This window comes from Antedon bifida, chromosome 3 (genome assembly GCF_963402885.1).
Source record: "Antedon bifida chromosome 3, ecAntBifi1.1, whole genome shotgun sequence".
NCBI lineage: Eukaryota > Metazoa > Echinodermata > Crinoidea > Comatulida > Antedonidae > Antedon > Antedon bifida.
The window spans coordinates 16,292,194-16,311,296 of record NC_136228.1 but is presented as its reverse complement, the minus strand read 5'-3'; the positions used below and the strand labels follow the sequence as shown (position 1 = coordinate 16,311,296).

The 19,103-nt window shown below is 33.3% G+C and overlaps 1 protein-coding gene across 1 annotated transcript in view; it reads left to right on the top strand.

The window, feature by feature from the left end:
• LOC144837847 (uncharacterized) overlaps positions 1-19,103 on the top strand; it is a 336,690-nt gene that overhangs the window by 138,448 nt on the left and 179,139 nt on the right. The window contains exons 15-32 of the mRNA XM_078693127.1: positions 3,161-3,305; positions 3,471-3,713; positions 3,964-4,158; positions 4,241-4,411; positions 4,504-4,806; positions 5,354-5,428; positions 5,512-5,716; positions 5,964-6,008; positions 6,122-6,646; positions 7,395-7,682; positions 8,116-8,151; positions 8,503-9,018; positions 9,396-9,440; positions 10,364-10,408; positions 12,217-12,279; positions 13,127-13,171; positions 14,544-14,657; positions 14,874-14,966. Coding sequence (XP_078549253.1) covers positions 3,161-3,305; positions 3,471-3,713; positions 3,964-4,158; positions 4,241-4,411; positions 4,504-4,806; positions 5,354-5,428; positions 5,512-5,716; positions 5,964-6,008; positions 6,122-6,646; positions 7,395-7,682; positions 8,116-8,151; positions 8,503-9,018; positions 9,396-9,440; positions 10,364-10,408; positions 12,217-12,279; positions 13,127-13,171; positions 14,544-14,657; positions 14,874-14,966 — 3,152 coding nt within the window. The remainder of the gene's footprint in view (positions 1-3,160; positions 3,306-3,470; positions 3,714-3,963; positions 4,159-4,240; positions 4,412-4,503; positions 4,807-5,353; positions 5,429-5,511; positions 5,717-5,963; positions 6,009-6,121; positions 6,647-7,394; positions 7,683-8,115; positions 8,152-8,502; positions 9,019-9,395; positions 9,441-10,363; positions 10,409-12,216; positions 12,280-13,126; positions 13,172-14,543; positions 14,658-14,873; positions 14,967-19,103) is intronic.

Below are 19,103 nucleotides of genomic sequence, written 5' to 3'. Positions count from 1 at the left end.
TGGTTTATGACATTATATACGCGGAAGGATCTTTGATCGGATTATGATACCGGCTATTGTATTTGCGTTAGCAAGATCCTATCTATAATAACTAAAGATTCTGAGAAAATCAATCAATATATCTTAAATCAATCAATTATCTTTATTTAAATCAATGCATATAACCTATAATTCGTCATAGTGACGAATTAAATCTAGTTATTTTTTATATCTGCAGATTTAGGTATATCAAGCAATATTACCATAGTGCTTTTTTTTTATTGTGTTTAAAAGGCAATGATAAAACCTGGGCTAAAGTTGTGAATATTGCAAGGAAAAGTTTAACAATGGCAACAAGAAAGGTAGATGTGAGTGACATAACTAGTATACGGGACTTTGCTGGTCAACTAGACTACTATATAACACACAGGGTATGTTTTTCTTAATTATGCTCGAATCTTTTCTTGATAGTGAAATCAACATGTGATTCTTTTACTTCTTATCTGGATTTAGATACAAGTAATTGTATCTGTACCATCATAATAAAAATTACAATAGAAGATGTTGGGCAATAATAACCAACATAATACTGACAATAAATAAAACATATATATCCTCTGTTTGTGCCATACCATTTTTTTCACAGTTTTGTATTTTAGTTATTGTCTATATCCAACAGTATTAATTGATATTAACCTTTTAAAATTTACTAAAGTAACTAACTATTGAATTTAAATAATATTCTAGGTGTCCTTAATTTTACATTCTTTCAAGTTAAGACTTTTAGTCTATTCTGAACTTTTTTGGTAGCCAAAATTTGAAAAACCTATATTTCTTTATTATTGGTTATCCGCACTTGGCGGATAACCCCTTGTTATTGTCACAATGTTTTTTTTGGTTTTTTTTTCCTATGTTATTCTTCTTTACCGGAATTTTGTTTGCAGCGTATCTCTAATTATGGTCAACATAAGGTTGCATAACTTTGTCATTGATTTTCCTGTAGATGTGCAAGAAATTATGGTATATTATTATTATTATATGATGGTACAGTCGCGCAGTGTAAGTTACACGCGATTTTATGAATTTCAATGATTGATCATAGATTATAAACCAAAAATCATTTTGTATTGACGCTTGGTGAAAATTTAAATTATATCAAGGGCAAACTTTCTATGGATTAAAAATGGCGAAAAGAAGTTACGTGTGCATGTGCATTTAAAATTTCCAAATGCGCATAATTAATTTCTAATCAACTTTCTACGCTGATCATGACATTTTTAGCTTGTCAAAAATTACCCTGTGCGCGAAAAATGTTATGCGTACGGTGCGCACGGAGCATGAAAATCATGTTTCTTTCTCTTGAATTGTGATTTACCAGCCTTTCCTAGTCATTTTTAAAAAGAGATTGACATCATTTCAACTTAAAACTAGATTTGAACTCGTCACTTTGATGAGTTAGTTATCCGCACGACAAACGCCACGCGCACGTCATACGTTGGAATTTTGCACACGGAAAAAGATTATGGCATTATGACCTGAACTGAAGAATATCATATGCTGTTAGTGCTGAATTCTGTCAATTTTGTGTCATATAGTATATACAGTGCAAACGGTATAATCTGTATACATGTTACATACAGTGTAGAATAGGTTAAATTACGGGACCTCCCGTTTATTCTTATTTTTAACATGGCGACGGTATCAAAATGAAACACTAAGATAGCAATTTCGGAAGGACATTATCTCAGCAACCACATATTAACGTGTAGAAGAAATTTGAATACGTAAAATATAGATTTTAAATGAACTATTACGCAAAATATGAAATTATGACTTTTTTTATTCAACTGGCCATATGATGACGTCACAACATCCGATTGGCAAAATGTTTACATGAATTCGTATCTACAATCCAATAGCTTCCAGAAAACGTTTTAATCATGATTATCACGTTTTATTCTGACGAGCTATAACAGATTGAAATTTACTGTAAAGATGAAAATAAGTGACCCATGTTATTTTCATTTTTAGACATGATGACGTCATAAAAATTAAAATATTTTTAACTCATGTGAAAGATAGTTGATTGACCTAGATAATATAAAAATCAGGGGTGAAAATGGAAAACAGATAATTGGAGATGCGCTCTATTAAATGTGATGAGCTATGATGAAAGATACAAAAATCCTATATTTTATATTCGCGTGGCCATACGATGACGTCACAATGTCCGGTTAGCCATATTAATGCATGATCCGATATCTACAACTCATGAACTTCCAGAATATGTAATACAAATAACTTTCACCGTTTAGTTTAGAAACTACGACTGTTTAAAAAAAGGTATAATTTTGACAAATTTTGAGGAATTTTTGAACTTTTTCATAAAAAATGCACGTAAATTATCCAATTCGACGTGCCCGTATGACGTAATTTTAAGTCGAAATTGCTTTAAAGTTGGTAAAATTACTAGAAAAGGCTGGAAAAACATAAATCAACGCCATGTGCGCACCGCGCGCGTGGGAATTTTTAACATGCTCAAAATGACATGAAACGCGTAGAAAGTTTAAAGAAATTTTAACTTCGTGTATAACATGCCATTTTTAGTGCACAAAAAGTTAGCGCACGATATAAATTAAACTTTTGCTAACTTTCAATTTAAATTGTTATATGGTTTTCGAGTTATGTTAAATACGCGAAATTCATAAAATGCGCGTAAGTCATGTTGCACAATTCGGACGTCATTCAAAAATCGGAAAGCACAACTTCACCTGATTGCCCATATGTTGACAAAGTTATAAAATGTTAACTTTACAAGTTTTTTATTTTGTTTCATTTTAAGTTATTGTTTGGACGCACCTTTATCAGTGCAGTGTGCCACTGTTGTAAAAGTAAGGTTTCCAACAATTATATTATTCTATCTATTAACCTTTACGTTGTATTTATATCTTTCAGTTCTTCCTGACAAACAAAGTATCATACTGTGTTACGTTTAATGTGACGGATAACTTGAACGAACTAGCTATTCCACGAAATTCATCAATTGTAAGTTCACCAAGTATTTCAGATTATTTTGTAAAATTTATCAACAGAGAATTGTTTATTTTCTAATTACAATTACATTTTGATTTTAGGAATCCTTAGGAATGACTAATTTGGACATGAATTTGTTCTGGATAAGGTCTATTTATGAACATACTGTGTCACAACATGGTTCAGGAAACCCTATTTTCATTGATAGCAAGAGCATAGAATCGCCTCCTATCTGTTTGGTTGCTACCCATATGGATAAATTGTCAGGGACAGAATCAGAAAAACAGATAAAGGTAATAGCTATATACATTTATAACTTAAATATCATTTGACTCTACACATTTATGCACATTGCTTATTTCTGAATGGTACATCAGAACGGATAAGCATCACATGAAATAAAAGAAGAAACCTTTTTGTGTATTGTTAATATAAGAATACAATTTTACTAATTAAAGGCTGAGGAGATGTTCATGCAGATGTTTGATGCAATGAAAGGAATGCCGTATGCCAAGCATGTAGATCGTGAAATGTACATGGTGGATAACACTGTAAAGTCACATGAAGGTATTGAAAAACTTAAGCGAAACGTTGGTAGATACATGAAAGCAATGGTACAGGAAGTTCCTGTAAAGTGGGTTAATTTGCAGGAAAAGTTGCAAATGATTGGAAAAACAAGATTGTACATTACCTTGACAGAGGTAAGGGTTTGAATTAATTTTGTTTTTAATGTATAGTTATAGAATTCTATCATTCAATATGTTGTGTGTGTACTCAGAATATTTACTTCAGAGGTGAATAATTGTAATCAAACATTAATCAGTAATTATAGTAATGCGGCCGTGAACATCAGTCTGTATAGCACCTTCCAATAGTACTGTCCTGTTTACTTATTTATTTGTCAAATGAATTTAGTGTAATAATTATATTAAAATGTCAATTCTGCATTAGGTTTCTGAGATTGCAACTCAATGTGGAATTCTTCAAGATGTACTCACCACTGCCATATATTATCTGAATGACACTGGAATTATCATGTACACCGGCACTAATGAGAAATTAAGAAACATTGTGATAACAAATCTTCACTGGATGATTGAAATTTTGACAAAAGTCATCACAGTAGTTACACCAACGATTGCAGTGGTTAGTGAATGCATATTATATATAACTAGACTTGTATATCAGTAGGTCTATTACATTTAGAATTATTTTTTTTTGTACACAGAAGAAAGCAAAAGATCGGAAGCAATTACAGATGCTATGGGAAAAGCTTAGCAATGAAGGAGTTCTTGAAGAGAAGTTACTACGTTATTTGTGGAGAAACGAAGATGAAGATCTTTTTGAAATCTTTGTAGAATTGATGAAAGTTTTTCGTTTGCTCTTTGAGAAGACAAAGGTTGGCAAATACACTTTTATTCATTTCTTTGATTAAGCTCTTACTAATCACTGGTACCAATTTATGTGTAATTGTGATGTTTATATTAACAGGGAATTGAAGATGGTAACCGGGTATTCTTGGTTCCTTGTCGAATGAAAGTTGACAAAAAAGACATTCTGAAAGTAACAGCAGATGACAAACAAACAGTATCAATTTATCTGACCCCGACGGACTTTCTTCCTGATGCTGTGTACCACACATTGGTTGTTGCATTTCTTGAATTGATGACACAAAAGGGTAATGATGATTCAGAAGTGTTCCGGAATCGTAGTGACTTTAAATTGAGTGGTCACACTATCAGTTTAGGTTCTGTCAGAATTAACCATGAAAAAGAAAAACCATATGCTTTAAAGGTTTGAAATTCATTACTATTTTTTCTATTAATTATATTCTACTTTTAAGATTTAATAAAAATTTGTATTTAAAGAGAAAACATAAAACCAATTAACGTAGAATATAGTATATATATATATATGCATTCTGTTCTATGTCTATGTATTACGCACTTTTTTCTTTCATACCACACTTTCATTGACGTTAAATAGCCCATATTGCAGTTTTAATAAAGTTATTAACTTCCGTAAAAAAAACAACAAACAACAGTAATGATTTCACTTTTTCAAGACAAATTAAACATTTAGCAAAATTGTTTTGATCCAAATTTGGGTCAATGTGAATAACTATTATGTGACATTAAATAATAACATTTTTTAAAAATAACAATTTTTGAAATTATTTTTTCAGGGGGACAATGCAGTATATCTTTAATGCAACACATTTCTTTTATATTTATGTTCCATTTCAATGTTTATTTGTTATTATGTATTTATCTATCTGTATTAATTATCAAAAGTCATAGATAAATGTCGTAATATACTGTGTGAATGTTTTTCTTAACAGCTTGAAATATCACGCTGGACTGAAATATCACGCTGGACTGAAATAGATGAACCAGAACCAAGTGTCTGCATAGAGGTAATTAATATGAGATTATCACTTTTAAACAAATTTATCATGTTCTATAAATCTATAAATAACATGTCATTCCCATGTTTTAGGTACTAAACTACTTGAAAGAGCAACTAAAAACTGTTTGTAGTATATACGAGGGCATTGGCTACAATCTGCGTGTATTATGTACTGCTTGTAAACCAGATGAACATCACTTAATTGATCTTGACAAGTGTTTGAAAAATGATTCTGTTCCATGTGAAAGAAGAAAGGCTATGAATACTGCTCATATAAAGCACTTCTTTCTAACGGGTAAGTTGGTTTGGTTATTATTTAATGTTGTCATCATTTACTTCATCCTAATGAATTCTCAATTTTTGTCATCAACAAAGATAACTTCATCTTACAAAATTTGCAATCATCTTAATTTGTACTATGAAACCTTCACTGGTCTAATGTTAGACACCAGTGTATTGATATACTGTAGGCTGGCCATGTCATTTTTTGTCAAATAGTCTTTACCATTCCACATTATTCGCATTATTGCCTTGTAATTTAGAGTCAGTGTCAGCGCCAAAGCCAGTGTCATTGAGGATATTTGGAGGTAATGATATTTCTATTAAGTAAAATATCTATATAGATTGTTACTTATTCGTTTGTTGTATATACCAATTTATAAAATATACTATTTTTATCTTAAGTATTGTTTTTGTACAGAATCAGCTGAGAAAAAAAATCAGATAATGTTGGTACAAGTATCGAATTGGTATGATGAGCATGATTCACTTGATATGCTGAAGGTGTTGTGCAAAGATCTGATAACACCTTACAATGCTCTACAGAAGCCTAACACCACCATGGAGTTGTTTAATTTATTGAAACACACTGGCCATCTTACCACTACCAACTTTAAAGTTCTTATCGATATCATCAATGTCACCAGTACCATAGGTGTTCTTGAGGCTAACAAATATCTGAAGAACAAGTTTGATGAATCTGACCATCATGTTACATCTTTTACAACGTATCGACAGAAACTGATAGATTTCGGCAAAAGGCTTTCCCAAGACAATGTAAGAATGCTCATCCATCTAAACGATGTTTCTAGGAGACAATGTGACAACCAGTGGACTGTGATACTAGATCTTGAAGAAAGGGGCATCCTAAGGGAAGATAGGTTACTGTCATTTATCGAACATTTAAAGGAAAATAAGATGACTGTTGGTGCTGAAAAGTTAGAAGGTTAATTTAATTCTCAGTATTATGTACTAAATAACTGATATAAGTTTGGTGGTTAAGTAGATATAGATCTTGAAATGGTTTAATTTATAATTTTTAAAATTAAACTCTATAATTATAATTAAAATAAGGAGAAAACAGCTTTTTTTCCAGCAATGTTTATTTTTCACTTAAACTATGAAACACTTTTGCAGTATTCTCATGGACCTGTCCATGGTATACTTACCAATTGTTTTGGTCTAAAAATTCACTCTTCGTGTCATAGGGTTCAATAAAATGTTGTTTTAATATCATGTGACCCACAATCCTCAAATCAAATGACAAGGATCAACTCAGGTATATTATAATAGAACATTTTTTTTATAAAATTATGCAAATATTTCTGATAGATAGTGGGAAACACAGTTATGAGGAGATCAAAATTTGAGCATCACACCTCTGTCACTCATCCCGATGATCTGCAAATTAGCTTAAATACAGTATGCAAATTAGGGTGAATCTACAGGGTTACCATATCTCAAAAACTAATGATTAGAGAGAGTTGATTTTTTCACTGATTTATTCAGAATGTATATATTTATATTTACTCTAATGAAACATTTTACGAAAAAATGACCGGAAGTACAACATTTGATCTTCCACCCAATTTCTCAATGTTTGCATACACAATGTGACTAAAATGTCCCTAGAGACTTTGTTTTGCCCTCAAATATGTATTCTAAATAAGTCTTAATAATATCTTCTGGTACAGGTATTCCTTTTGGTACTGGTACAGCTGGGTCTTGTGGTGCTGGTACTAGTGTGTCTTCTGATGCTGGTACACACATGTCTTCTGGTGCAGACGTGTCTTCTGGTACAGGTGTTCTTTCCAGTGCAGGTGTGTCTTCTGGTGCAGGTATTCTTTCCAGTACAGGTGTGTCTTCTGGTGCAGGTGTGTCTTCTGGTGCAGGTGTGTCTTCTGGTGCAGGTGTGTCTTCTGGTACAAGAGTGTCTTCTGGTGCAGGTGTGTCTTCTGGTACAGGTGTGTCTTCTGGTACAGGTTTGTCATCTGGTACAGGTTTGTCAGCTGGTGCAGGTGTGTCTTCTGGTGCAGGTGTGTCTTCAGGTACAGATGTGTCTTCTGGTACAGGTGTGTCTTCTGGTAGTGCATGAACAAACAAAAAAACAGACTACAATTTGTAGAATTTAATTCACCACCATTTCTATGGAAAATTATACAATAAAGAGCGCCCTTAAGCACCATTTTGTCTGGCACTATTAGCCAGATTTTATCAACTTTACAGGGTATATTCCGACCAATGAAACTTTTTAGACCATGATACATTATAGCAAATATATTTACTGTAATTTTTAGCTAATTTGTTCATCCCATGCTGGTACAGGTGTTCCTCCCAGTACAGGTGTGTCTTCTGGTTCAGGTGTGTCTTCAGGTACAGGTGTGTCTTCTGGTTCAGGTGTGTCTTCAGGTACAGGTGTGTCTTCAGGTACAGGTGTTCCTTCCAGTACAGGTGTGTATTCTGGTGCAGGTGTGTCTTCTTGTACAGACAAACAAAATTTTCAAAACTTTCTTTTATTTAAAAGTCGAAGATAGCCAGGTCTCGGGTCCATTCTATTGTCGCCACAGATTGATATCTTCATCAGTACTTCTATGAATGGATGATTAGGTGAGAACACGAACGCTAGTTGATCATACCCAGTACCGTTTTGATCGTACGATTAATCGGGAAACCACCTCACGATATATATAATATATTCTATATAATAACATTAAAATGTTTACTTTTCTTGTCACAGTTACATAGAAATATTTTTAGTTAATGGTTATAGTTACTCAATAATAGTATAATTGTTTGTTGCAGAAACAAGAAATCCATTGGAAGACAAGTTCAACAAGTTAAATTATGATCTCAGTGAAGTATTTATGAAGTATCAGAAAAGATATTATTTTTTGAGATGTTGTCTCTCTGAGCACATTGCATTACAGGTCCTTGGCAATAGAGATTGCATAGCAAATGATTACTTCAATGAACTCTCTGAGAAAGGATATATCAAACCAACTGATGTTGGTCTTTTGCTAAATATTGCAGAATTATCAGAAATTCAGGAAGCTAGAAATGTTGTAGCACAGTATATGAGAGACAACAATGTTAAAAATACTGATAGACATAAGTTGTCCCCATATAGGAAAAGATTGTGCAAGGCATTGAGAGAGTTTAACCCAAATGAAATCAATAAGATTAATGCTTTTTATCAATTGGAATTATCAACCATTTGGGATGTTACATTTGAGTTAGAGAGCAAAAACAAATTAGTAGATGAATCACAAAGAAAGGAGTTTGCTAACATTCTTGGACCAATTCCTAAGAAGATACTTGGTATGTACAATATTTTTTGTATTAAATAATTGTCTATAGAGTAGGTGTTGTTAATAAAAATATTAGTTTTTATGAAAAGATTTTGCTGGTGGCCTTTATTGTACACTGACATACTGTATTGATAAGAAAATACTAAAAGTACAGTACATTTTCTCACATCAGATCAGACCATTTATGTTTTAGTATGTGGCTGCCTTGAATGAAAACTTCAAAACTATTGCAGAGAAATTCATTTTTAATGCTAATTTATTTTAAAAAACAGACAAAATAGCTTCTTGTATTATTAATGTCACCAAGTTGATTTAATGACAGATGATACCACACACACTGACATGAAATTATTTTACAATATTAAAAAAAATCTTATCTCTTCACAGATGAGCAAGTTGATACAGCGACTACTACACAAGCAAGTGAACAAGGTATGATCCATTGATGATACAGTCAAGTGTATAAATACTAATTTTAATCTACATTTTGTTGTCGTGAGGTGGTTTCCCGAATGATCGTAAAATCAAAACGGTACTGGGTATGACCAACTAGCGTTATTGTCACCGGCAGATAAATTCATTTTTAATGCTAATTTATTTTAAAAAAATAAACAACAGACAAAATAGCTAATAGTATTATTAAAGACACCTTCCCTACAATTTGTGACGTTTTGTAAAAATAATACATACATATTACTTTAAAAACATTAAACCAGGTCATTCCTTGTCGTAAATGTACGTTTTATGGTAAATTATGATAAAAAGTGAGAAACAATGCACTACCTAAGTAGCTCGCGGCGATGACCTCTCGTGGACGGTCTTTAGGCCTAGCTTAGCTAGGCTTAGTTTTGTAGGCCTAGCTGGTAAACATCGGTACCATACAAACATCGTATGCTAGCTATAGGCCTAGCCTGACGTTGTATAGTTGCTGCATTAATTATCTTTCTGTTTTTGCCAGACTCTGTTGATACAAATTGGGGGAAACCCGGTATTTTCGCTGAAAAGTTAGGAGTCTTCCATTTGTTTTGGCCTCACGATCGATCGAAAAGTGGGTGAATTACATATGAAAAACAAAAAATCAATCCGCGCGCAATGCATTTTGCGATTTATAGCGGGCCGCTATAATTATTAGAATCGGCTTATTTTTCACATTTTTAATCATTTAAAGACGAAAAAAGTTATCGCAATAGGACCATATAGTATTAACATTAAATATAGTTTGAGATCTTAAATTAGATCTAAAAAATGTAGGGAAGGTGTCTTTAATGTCACCAAGTTGATTTAATGATAGATGATACCACACATACTGACATGAAATTATTAAAATATTTAAAAAAAATCGTATCTCTTTACAGATGAGCAAGACGATACAGCGACTACTACACAAGCCAGTAAACAAGGTATGATCCATTGATGATACAGTCAAGTGTATAAATACTAATTTACATTTTGTCAAACCAAAATTGAACTGTTCACCCCTGTTAAAAAACCAAGCATTATTATTATTAAACTATCTGTTTTTTTTGGCTTAACTCTTTCACTGCGTGTACCCGGTATTACTAAGTATAAACAAATGTCGTTGAATTGTGGTATACTCGGTATTACCGGGTATGAGAAAAATTATTATTTATTTGTATTTGCCTATAATATAGCACCCTCTATAGTTTTTTGATAAACTTGAATACAGTATTTGCAATTCATTAAAACTAATTTTTAGCACAACATGCACCCTCTATAGTTGTTAATATCGTCTTGAAATTTCTATTTCAACTTGCGCCCTCTATCACATGTTATTATTATTATAACCTTGTAATTCAAATTATTTTAACCAAGGAAAGTTATATTATTAACTACAATGACACATAAACATTCTCCAGTTACCAATTTACCCACCCCAATAGAACAATATCATGTTCATTCTGCAAAAAGAATTCTGAATTAGTCGTAAGTTTTTCTGTAACAAAAAATTTAATTTTTCTATTATTTTGACCAACAATTTTATGCCTAATTTTTTATAAAATGATAAAAATAATTCAAATTTGTTTGATATTTTTATTCGTTACACATATCTTCATCAATATCCAGTGGGAAAACCATATTCCATAAAAATTATAGAAAAAATAGTTTTTATCATAAATTGATAAAAAAACAGGAAATCCAAAATAGTTGTAATGATGTCATTAATATGCAAATTAGCTTTTATTTTACTTCCAACCATAGACCAACCTTTTAAAATAATTACAAAATTATGTCATTTAGTATTTTTTTGCAAATTGCTGCACATTGAAAGGGTTAAATCAACAAAAACAATTTCAATGAAATAAATGTACACGTTTGTGTATTTTAAATAATTAATAATTTGTTTCCATCTGCCACAATTTAAATTCCCATCTTATTAAAATAATACTAATAATAATAATATTTATTCGGTCATCAATGTAAAAAAATGACCAGAAATGAGAATAGGCAAAAGCCCAAACAGATTCTGCACTCGCTCCATACAATACAAACAGTTACGATAAAACCATATACAAGAAAAATACAAATAAACTATACATAACATGAAATATAGTGTTTTGTTAGAGCAGCCTTAAATATTGAAATTGTTTGTGAATCTTTTATGTCATTTGGTATTTGCTCCCATAGTCTAGGAAAAGAAACAAATACAGAATTATGAAAAGTATTGCCTTTCGAATTCCAACGTAAAAGCCTACCCGGACATCTTTCACTAGTTTTAATATACTCATTGAAAGAATGGGGACAGTAACATTTCAACAACTTAAATCCTAATGAAAGTCTATGTAATTTAAACAAGTCATCAATAGATAATAGTTCAAGCACTTTCAACCTATGAAAATAAGATGTGTCCCAAGAACCTTCCTTTCTAAACATTATTATCCTTGTTGCTTTCTTTGTATACTTTCTATTCTATTAATATGTGATTACTCAAATCGTGCCCACATTGAAAATTGAACGAAGTAATAGAGCTTTGTATAAGTTCAACATAGCTAACCAGGACATATTTTTACTACATTTTGAAATGAAACCAAGCAATCTGCTTGCTTTACAACATATATAATTAACTTGTGTATGACACTAATGACAATGGCAGTAAAATAAGAAATAATTGATTTAATACATACTTGGATAAAATCATGCATAATTCTATTATTTCACAAGATTCTAAAAAAAAAATACTTTTTCACAGATGTGCAAGATGGTTCAGTGACGTCTGCATTACCACAGTCTGACATCCAAGGCAGTCATCAAGGTAGGATCCATTGGTTGATTCCAGAGGTTAAGTATCTATTAGTGGTTACATTTTAAAATAAAACTTAATAGACATATTATAATAATAACTGTAGCACATTTTGAGTTATTCAAACTGAAAATGTATAGTTATGTGACTCTCCAAAATGAACAACATGTATAACTCAAAAAATCAAAAGCTTTGTCATTTAAATGTGCAATCTATAAATAAGATAAGATAAGATAAGATAACTTTTATTGATCCTCAAAAAGGAAATTCATTGCTCGTCATATTAACAAAGAAAACACTATAAAAACAAATATAGCATAAAACCATTCATATAAAAACATCTAAAAAATTACAATATAAAATTATCTTCTTGACTTCCTGTTGTACTGGATGATACCGGAGGGAATAAAGGATTTAGCAAATCGATTTGTTTTCACACCGAGGAGCCTCAATCTACCACTTGGATTAAGTTGGTCTATTATCACTTTGTGGAGAGGATGAGAGGCATCCAACTCAATGCGTTCGAAATCTTTCTGGAGGTGTTCTAGGTGCACATCGGTAAAGGAAGGCAGTTCCAGACCAATCATTTTACCAGCCCGACGGATGAAAGTTTCAAGGCGTCCTTTATTCCCTCCGGTAACATTACCAGCCCAACAGGAGAGGCAATACGTCCAAACACTACATATAACGGATCTATAGAACGAAAGTAACATCAAATCAAATAACTGTCTTTTCTGTATTTTTGTTGAACAGAAGTAACAAAACAATTAGATTCATATTATAGTTCTACATACAATACAACACATACTGACATGACATTTTTTTACTAATATTCCAAAAAAATATTCCATCTTCGCAGATGAGCAAGATGATACAGAGACCACTACACAAGAAAATGAGCAAGGTACAGTATGATTCATTTTTGGCCATGATTTTTTTGGTTTTTTTTTTTTTCAAATATTCTTTATTCATCCTCAATCATGAAAATATACAACAACAATATATGAGAACATAAAAAAGATGAAAAGGAAACATAAAAACTCAAAAGAGCTTGAATAGTTGTGTCCCCCTACATCCCTAACTAGCCTAAAAAACTAAAACATAAATAATAAAAAGCTAAATCCTGCAACAAGTATTATTTTTAAAATTATTTGTAAAATGATATTAAATGTTCTTTAAACAATGATTTAAATATATATATTGATTTGGTACTTTGTAGTTCGTAATTCAAGTCATTCCACAATTTGGGTCCCACACATGACACAGTAAAACTAGTAGAAGTACGATTACGTTTTCTGAGTCTCATTTTGTCTTTAGATCTTGTATTATAATTATGGTAAGAACCATTTTTAATAAAGAGCGATGAAAAACGCACGTCCTGATTAGTAGTAACATTATACATGAAAAGCCCAATTTGGTACTTATTGATATCCGCAATTTTAAGAAGTTTAAATTTATAGAAACATTCAGTCATTGAATCATTAAACTTTGACCATGTTATAGCTCGTAATGCCCTTTTCTGGAGTTTAAATAACTCATCTAGATAACTTGGAAATGTGCTACACCATATTATGTTGCAATAATTTAATACTGGTTCAATGAGTGATTTGTATATTGTCCAGAGAGCATAGGTTGGTAAAAAATGTCTTACTTTATATAGTATGCCTACATATCGAGATATTTTCCTAGCTGTGTAACATTGATGTGGTTCTTATATGTGAGAAATTCATCAATATGTACTCCAAGGAATTTAGTCGATTTAACTCTATCTATTCTTTTATTGTTGACATAAATATTTACATTCTCTAAATTACTTGGATTTCGCTGATTGCGGAAAATTATGTAATTAGTTTTTTTAACGTTGATTGATAGTTTATTGCACATGAACCAATCCGAAACATTTTTTAGTTCACCATTAACTAGTTCTATGAGCGTATCCAAGTTTTCGTGAGATGCAGATATGTTTGTGTCGTCAGCAAATAAAACAAAAGATAACGAGTTTGAGCAATTAAATACATCGTTAATGTACAAAATAAAAAGTAGAGGCCCCAGAATTGAACCCTGTGGTACACCGCAATTTATATCCATAAACACGAACTTGTGTTATCAATAGACGTAAATTGTTTCCTTCCATGTATCTATTACAATTACTAACAACATTGAATTGAGCCAGAATTAATTACGTTAACCTGTTGAAAATGGAAACATAACCACCACTAACCTATCAGTAACATGTCAACAAAAACAACAAACTTTTCTGTATTTTTGTTAAACAGAAGTAACAAATCAATTAACATCAGATTCACAGAGTACTGTTAATGAGGAATTTCAAACACAAATGAAGAAAGGGATGATTGAGGAACAGGAAAGAAAACATGACGCAGAGAGTGGTGAGTTAAGGATCATAAATCAATTTACTTTTTATTTTATTTCATCACCACACAAGTCAAGTCAGTTACAAAGTTGAACAATAGAAAATGATGAATAGACATTTATTTAAACATATAAAACTCAATCAAAATATCCTATGTCTTAAGCTGACATTTAATATGCTGTTCACTGTATACTAACAATAACTGTCTTTTCTGGATGTTTTTATTGACCAGAAGTGACAAAGCAATCGGATTCATCAGATACTCTTAGTGATGAATTTCAAACACAAGTAGTGGAACAGGAAATTGAACCTGAACCAGAGAGTGGTGAGTCTCATATTAGTTGTGTTATTATATGGTTAAAATAACTTAAAATGTGATGTTATAGTATTGATTTCAGCTAAACATTTATTCAAAAAAGAACGTCTTTAAACAGAAATCGAAAAATATGCTAAATTAATACATTTAAACGATTGATAAGGTAAATAACTTATTTGACTAATCTTTAAAACAACATGTCTTTTATTATTAGTCAAGAATAAAAGATGACACTAAACAATATCTGCATAAATACTGTCATGATATTTATATATAAGTTGCTGTGACACTTACAGGCCACCGTACTTTGATCACACAAACAAAACATATTCATTTAATGGTCAGCAATGTATTATCAACAAACTTAAAAATAAGAGATAGTTCTCTATCCATTGTAAATAGAACATCAAAGAACATATTGTTAATCTTAATCTATAAATTCAACAACAGATTAATTATGATTGGTCAAAGCTCTCTGTGAAGCTGTCAACATCTTTGAAAATAGGCTTCTGGGCTCAACTTACTAAGTATTTGCTGCCCCCTATATCTGGGAAAATTGGCCGTTGGTAGAGACAAAATTTGAAATTTGCTTTGTTATTTATAAAGTCGCAAATTAGCATGCAACATACAAATACATTGCAAAATAATAACAAATTGATATTAATTAATAATCAAATTAGGGTGTGTTACATTGTATAGGTTCATGGTACAGGGCTCAGGTGGCAGGCCTTTACTTTACTTGCCAACTAATGTTTATTTTTTTCTTATATAAATATTTTGGTTTTTTATTGTAATAACCTAATGCTATTTTTTTGTAATATATTAATAAACCATAAATCAATTTAAACAAATGAGGTTCACAGTAAATTTATGGTTTTGTGGTTGATTGTGTTGAGTAATGAATAATCAAATGCTTGTGATATTTAATTCTTAATACTGATACTCATTTCAGATCTGCAGTCGCCAGAAAATGACAGGTAAGTAGTACTGTATAATGAGTGTATCACAGTATCTATACTGTTTATTTATACTCTCCAATACCATAGAGTTAGACCAACACCCTGCTAGTTAATTGTATGCCCTGAGATGATAGTCTGGAAGGGATATTATTACTATCACTTGTGTGTCTATCAGTTCAGTTGTATACTAATAACATAACCTGTTAATACAACCATAAAGTTCAACCATAGAAATAGTGTTGAAACAATTATACACAAAATCAAGAATAACAAACATCAAAAAAACTTTTAAACTCAACAACCAAGTTATAATAATAATGAAACAATCCTGGTTTTATATAGAATTACATTCTGCATAAGCTTAACGGAGGATGACGGACCTTTTGTCCTACCAATATTTTTAATTTCAGTAAGATATATGTCACACTTCCGTTTTGGCCGACAGACTCCTATATTTATACTTGTCTCCTTATGCTCCTGATTTTATATTCTCCCGTATTACAAAGATAACTGAACTTTGATGTATATGTGTTGCTTTCTGCAATAAAATATAAAAAAAAAAAGCTCAAAAAACATACAAATGTATGATATTTAAGTCATAATTTATTAATCACCTTATTGAAGGGGATTCTTTTCACATTGTCATTATGGTACCAATTGCTCCTTGCATTTCCTGATTTTGATAATAATACTGTAAAAAAGGGAGTGGGGATGGGTTGCTAGACCATAAAACCCTCCTGCTGACGAGTCTGTTATCCTTATTATAGGGAGTGTGGAGGGGTTGCTAGAACCATAAAAACCCTCCTGCTTATGAGTCTGTTATCCTTATTATAGGGAGTGGGGATGGGTTGCTAGAACCATAAAACCCTCCTGCTTATGAGTCTGTTATCCTTATTATAGGGAGTGGGGAGGGGTTGCTAGAACCATAAAAACCCTCCTGCTTATGAGTCTGTTATCCTTATTATAGGGAGTGTGGAGGGGTTGCTAGAACCATAAAAACCCTCCTGCTTATGAGTCTGTTATCCTTATTATAGGGAGTGGGGAGGGGTTGCTAGAACCATAAAACCCTCCTGCTGACGAGTCTGTTATCCTTATTTTTTTTTTTTTTTTTTTTTTTTTACCATATTTAATGAGGGTGATCCATCCAGCAATTGCTGATCATTAGGGACCCTCAGAGGTTCACAATACAAACATATACACAAGATGCTCTACATAAACAAAGTCTTATTACAAGTCTTTGGGAGTGGAGTTGTAATTTGGTCCTTAGAAAAAATCCTGACATGTGACGGGACTTGAACCCAGGACCCTTGGAGTGGCAGCCAAGCATCATAACCACCAAGCCACAACTCCACTTATTATAGGGAGTGTGGAGGGGTTGCTAGAACCATAAAACCCTCCTGCTGACGAGTCTGTTATCCTTATTATAGGGAGTGGGGATGGGTTGCTAGACCATAAAACCCTCCTGCTTACGAGTCTGTTATCCTTATTATAGGGAGTGTGGAGGGGTTGCTAGAACCATAAAACCCTCCTGCTTACGAGTCTGTTATCCTTATTATAGGGAGTGGGGAGGGGTTGCTAGACCATAAAACCCTCCTGCTGACGAGTCTGTTATCCTTATTATAGGGAGTGTGGAGGGGTTGCTAGACCATAAAACCCTCCTGCTTATGAGTCTGTTATCCTTATTATAGGGAGTGGGGATGGGTTGCTAGAACCATAAAACCCTCCTGCTGACGAGTCTGTTATCCTTATTATAGGGAGTGGGGATGGGTTGCTAGAACCATAAAACCCTCCTGCTGACGAGTCTGTTATCCTTATTATAGGGAGTGGGGATGGGTTGCTAGACCATAAAACCCTCCTGCTTACGAGTCTGTTATTCTTATTATAGGGAGTGGGGAGGGGTTGCTAGACCATAAAACCCTCCTGCTGACGAGTCTGTTATCCTTATTATAGGGAGTGTGGAGGGGTTGCTAGACCATAAAACCCTCCTGCTGACGAGTCTGTTATCCTTATTATAGGGAGTGGGGAGGGGTTGCTAGACCATAAAACCCTCCTGCTGACGAGTCTGTTATCCTTATTATAGGGAGTGGGGAGGGGTTGCTAGACCATAAAACCCTCCTGCTTACGAGTCTGTTATCCTTATTATAGGGAGTGTGGAGGGGTTGCTAGACCATAAAACCCTCCTGCTGACGAGTCTGTTATCCTTATTATAGGGAGTGGGGAGGGGTTGCTAGACCATAAAACCCTCCTGCTGACGAGTCTGTTATCCTTATTATAGGGAGTGGGGATGGGTTGCTAGAACCATAAAACCCTCCTGCTGACGAGTCTGTTATCCTTATTATAGGGAGTGGGGATGGGTTGCTAGAACCATAAAACCCTCCTGCTGACGAGTCTGTTATCCTTATTATAGAGAGTGGGGAGGGGTTGCTAGAACCATAAAACCCTCCTGCTGATGAGTCTGTTATCCTTATTATAGAGAGTGGGGATGGGTTGCTAGAACCATAAAACCCTCCTGCTGACGAGTCTGTTATCCTTATTATAGGGAGTGGGGATGGGTTGCTAGAACCATAAAACCCTCCTGCTGACGAGTCTGTTATCCTTATTATAGGGAGTGTGGAGGGGTTGCTAGACCATAAAACCCTCCTGCTGACGAGTCTGTTATTCTTATTATAGGGAGTGGGGAGGGGTTGCTAGAACCATAAAAACCCTCCTGCTTATGAGTCTGTTATCCTTATTATAGGGAGTGTGGAGGGGTTGCTAGACCATAAAACCCTCCTGCTGACGAGTCTGTTATCCTTATTATAGGGAGTGGGGAGGGGTTGCTAGACCATAAAACCCTCCTGCTGACGAGTCTGTTATCCTTATTATAGGGAGTGGGGATGGGTTGCTAGACCATAAAACCCTCCTGCTGACGAGTCTGTTATCCTTATTATAGGGAGTGGGGATGGGTTGCTAGAACCATAAAACCCTCCTTCTTATGAGTCTGTTATCCTTATTATAGGGAGTGGGGATGGGTTGCTAGACCATAAAACCCTCCTGCTTATGAGTCTGTTATCCTTATTATAGGGAGTGGGGAGGGGTTGCTAGACCATAAAACCCTCCTGCTTACGAGTCTGTTATTCTTATTATAGGGAGTGGGGAGGGGTTGCTAGACCATAAAACCCTCCTGCTGACGAGTCTGTTATCCTTA